The sequence below is a fragment of the Limulus polyphemus genome, unplaced genomic scaffold (genome assembly GCF_000517525.1).
Source record: "Limulus polyphemus unplaced genomic scaffold, Limulus_polyphemus-2.1.2 Scaffold939, whole genome shotgun sequence".
NCBI lineage: Eukaryota > Metazoa > Arthropoda > Merostomata > Xiphosura > Limulidae > Limulus > Limulus polyphemus.
Genome location: NW_013666549.1, coordinates 380,913 through 385,499, shown reverse-complemented (window position 1 = coordinate 385,499; position 4,587 = coordinate 380,913). Strand labels below are relative to the sequence as shown.

General features: G+C 33.2%; 1 protein-coding gene across 5 annotated transcripts in view; it reads right to left on the bottom strand.

Annotated features, from left to right (window-relative positions):
- Nucleotides 1-341: 341 nt before the first annotated feature.
- Nucleotides 342-4,587, bottom strand: part of LOC111086230 (Down syndrome cell adhesion molecule-like protein Dscam2) — a 121,920-nt gene continuing 117,674 nt past the window's right edge. For all 5 annotated transcript variants that reach the window (XM_022388240.1, XM_022388241.1, XM_022388242.1 and 2 more), the window contains one exon: nt 342-854. In XM_022388240.1, the coding sequence (XP_022243948.1) occupies nt 698-854 (157 nt within the window). In that variant the 3' untranslated portion in view covers nt 342-697. The remainder of the gene's footprint in view (nt 855-4,587) is intronic.

Here is a 4,587-nt window from a genome sequence, read left to right as displayed (position 1 = left end):
AATAACCAAAGAAAGTCAGCGTTATCCCATTGAAATGGAAACTATAAATTCCATTGAAATTAACAATGCAATCATTTTTTGTCATATCCTAGCAACAGTTTCACTGAAGTTAAATATTTTTATTACTGTCATATCCAACGATGGTATCCCATTGAAATGAAAACTATAAATTCCATTGAAATTAACAATGCAATCATTTTTTTGTCGTATCCTAGCAACAATTTCACTGGAGGTAAAACACATAGTTACCTATGCAACAATTTGAGTTAAAAACACGTTTGGTTTCCGTGATATCCTACGAAACAGTTCCACTAGAGTTAAAATTTTCGGTTTTTTTCATGTCCTTCGACACATTTTGCATTCAAAACATGTTCGGTTTCTTTCATGTCCTTCGAAATATTTTACGTTCAAAACATGTTCGGTTTCTGTAATGTACTACACAACAACAACCTGCGTTCTAAACACGTTCGGTTTCTTTCATGTCCTTCGAAATATTTTACGTTCAAAACACGTTCGGTTTCTGTGATGGCCTACACAACAACAACCTGCGTTCAAAACACGTTCGGTTTCTGTGATGGCCTACGAAACAATTCCACTAGAGTTAAAAAATTCGGTTTCTTTCATGTCCTTCGAAACAATCTCTCAGAATTTAAAACACTCGCGGTTTTAGACATGCTACGAAACAATCCCACTGTAGTTAAAAATACATTCGACTCTTCTCCCCTTGTCCATTTCCTAGGTTTCGCCAGTGACTATCGCCACTTGCCAAATTCTTTCCACCTGAAGAAGTTTCCAAGTTTTTAGTCACCAAAAGATACTTTTCCTCAATCCCACTTCCGTTTTCCAAATCGGTGCTATTACATTACAAAATTAGGTGAATGAGATAACCATAACAACACGTATGGGTTAATATGTAATACTTTTCATGTATACTACCAATACAAGCTTACAATATCTTTACTTATACACTCAGCCTACTGTTAACGTCTCCCACTGGGTTAATATGTAATACTTTTCATGTATACTACCAATACAAGCTTACAATATCTTTACTTATACACTCAGCCTACTGTTAACGTCTCCCACTGGGTTAATATGTAATACTTTTCATGTATACTACCAATACAAGCTTACAATATCTTTACTTATACACTCAGCCTACTGTTAACGTCTCCCACTGGGTTAATATGTAATACCTTTCATGTATACTACCAATACAAGCTTACAATATCTTTACTTATACAGTCTCCCACATTCATTTAGACATTTTTTTTAAAAACAAGTTGTCTGATTTTTTATACTTATTTTAATTACCAATTTCTCTGTTATATTAATTAATAATGCCGTCTTGACACATTAGCTTATTTCCATATTTATCACAAACCACGAATATTTGATAATTCTATTTAATTTTGATACAATATTAAAAATATTAATCTCATCCTCTCTAAGCCTTACTTAATGTATAGACTGAGAAATATTTTTTCGTGGTTGATGGTTTATTAGCGGAAAGCTTCATAATATTTTCACGGATTTTAGCGTCGTTAGCCCGTAAAATTACCGCTGACCCACCGGGAAAAATTTTCACGGTATTTAATCACATTAATTTATCATTAAATTTTTCTCATATTGTTCCTTTTAACCGGTGACGTGAATTATTTTAATAATATACTTTATAACCTTTGTCTTATAATAGAACATACGCTGACTTTCTTTGGTTATTGTTGAACAATAATTTTTACAACCATTTTAATAACATATTTTATAACCTTTGTTTTATAATAGAATGCACTATCCTCTCTTACTGACCACTAAAGATGTGTTACTTACTGATTACTATCCTCTCTTACTGACCACTAAAAACGTGTTACTTTCGTTACTTATAAAAATATAAAACAGAACACTGTATAATAAGTGTTGAATTCAAGATAACAAGAAGAAATGAGGCTTATGAGAAAAGGTATATTAAAACCTCATTTACTTAACCCTAGTATAGATTAGCATGCGAAGTTAATGCATAAAAACAAGTTCAACTAGTAAACACTTTACACAGGAGCTGTAGCTGGAGATTTCCAGACATTGGGTTTAAGTTGATGTTTTAATAGTTGGTGATAATCAATGTTGAGTTGAACTGAACAACAAAATCTTCAGACTTTAAGGTGTATTAAATACTAAAACCTATAAGAAAAACAAACTGTCCAGACTTCTCGAATTCTAAACTTGAAAACACAAAACAACTTTATGACACATGCGAATATTTGTAGATATAAGAATAAGAACACTAGCTATATCACATGGAATTCACTTTCCTATTTTTTTTTTTTTTTTTACAATTACAAACACCAGCACTTATATGTCACGTTTTCAACAGTTATTATACGCAGATATAGGCACGTGCATTATAACGACATAAAGGTAGGATATCAATAATAGATCCTGTCAATTATAGTTCTTAGAGTTGCCGTCCACTTGATCAAATTTTGTTAGAAAATTCAATCTTCCGAAACACTAGCGACATCTGCCATGTCATTTTAGTAAAACAAAATGACTTTAGAAGAAAAACATTCATCACCTACCATATCACACAATACAATCCCACTTAAAGTTTAAACGTTCAGTTTTCTGTCATAATCTATGAAATCCATTGAAGTTAAAAACGCACTCAGTTTTTGTCATATCCTAGCAACAGTTTCACTGAAGTTAAATATTTTTATTACTGTCATATCCAACGATGGCGGTCAGTAAATAACACGTTTTTAGTGGTCAGTAACAGAGGATAGTGGTCAGTAAATAACATGTTTTTAGTGGTCAGTAAGAGAGGATAGTGGCCAGTAAGTAACACATCTTTAGTGGTCAGTAAGAGAGGATAGTGGTCAGTAAGTAACACATCTTTATTGGTCAGTAAGAGAAGATAGTAGTCAGTAAATAACACATCTTTAGTGGTCAGTAAGAGAGGATAGTGATCAGTAAGTAACACATCTTTAGTGGTCAGTAAGTAAACATCTTTAGTGGTCAGTAACAGAGACAGTGGTCAGTAAATAGGATAAGAAAGATTGGTCTCATATCATAACGCATCGAACTCTGTTTAGAGAGAAAAAAGTGTTTAAAAAAGCTGACGGTGTTCGACACTATTCTGGATTTAAATACTACATTACAGTACGTGCTACACGTGACGTAGTGTTACGTGTATGTGTATTTTATTCAATGAATAAATTATGCGTTTATTTTGTTGATAGCCTAAGCCGTATAAAGCGATTGTTGTTGTTGTTGTCTTATATGTTTTTACAGGACTTTAATGTCTGACTGACTATCAATTCTAAAACTCAGATATAACATTGAATAGAAATGTACTTTACTTTTTCCATGTCTTTGTAAGAAGTGAGACGTAGAATGTGATAAAAAAGTGCTTTTGTGTGATATATTTTTAAAATGGAGTATCTCTGTATGTGCTTGAAATTCGAAACTGAAATAAAGTATTTTCTTCTTGAAAGTTGGTTTTTAAAAGTGCACACACACACAACTTTATTGAAGCTCTACGGGTACACGTGATTCAAATATACAGAATAATTTCATCCCTTCTTATATATATAGGTATAGCCATTGACAACAACAATAGGAGATACGAAATATGTCTTATGATATTAATAAATATTTATATTTATAAGCAACTTCCCACGTTCATTAGAAAAAGGGTGTAGTTTTTGTCACCCCAACATGATTATTGTCCCTTCCTGGAGAGATACACAAGGCAGTGGTTCCCTACAAAGAAACTGAATACAGTATTTTCTTACAATGATAAGTGAAGATTGTTCTCTACGGTGAATATAAGTACCACTTATAGTATTAAACATTGTATTCAGTATCATTGTTGAAAACAATGCCTTTTGTGTACTTGCATAAAAATACCATTTTCAGTGTTATATGAAAACATTGTTTAGTGGTATAATAGAAACATTGTTTTCAGTGTCATTGTTTAAAAATGAGCATTTTTGCAGTGTTATTATAAGAATGATTGTTTGTTATGAATTTCGCGCAAAGCTACACGAGGGCTATCTGCGCTAGCCGTCCCTAATTTAGCAGTTCAATACTGGAGGGAAGGCAGCTAGTCATTATCACCCACCGCCAACTCTTGGGCTACTCTTTTACCAACGAATAGTGGGATTGACCGTCACGTTATAACGCCCCCACGGCTGAAAGGGCGAGCATGTTTGGTGTGCCGGGGATTCGAATCCGCTACCCTCAGATTACGAGTCGAGCGTCCTAACCACCTGCCCATGCCGGGCCAATCTAAGATATTAGTGGTTTTATATTCCGTTTTTTGAACTGCTACTACACGTAAATAAATATAGGGGAAACAGAAAACGTAAATAAAATAATTCGAAAGACAACTAATAATATCACTCAAATATCACATATACGATTTTCAAACATTATGTAAGGAACACCAAACCAGAGTAAGTTAAATCATTTCATAATAATAATACACTGATGATAATAACAAGATGACGGAAGGGGAATCAGTAAATATCCAGTAACTCACTAAGTAAGACTAGTAGTATTAGATTGTGTGAAAGGTGAGAAAATTTG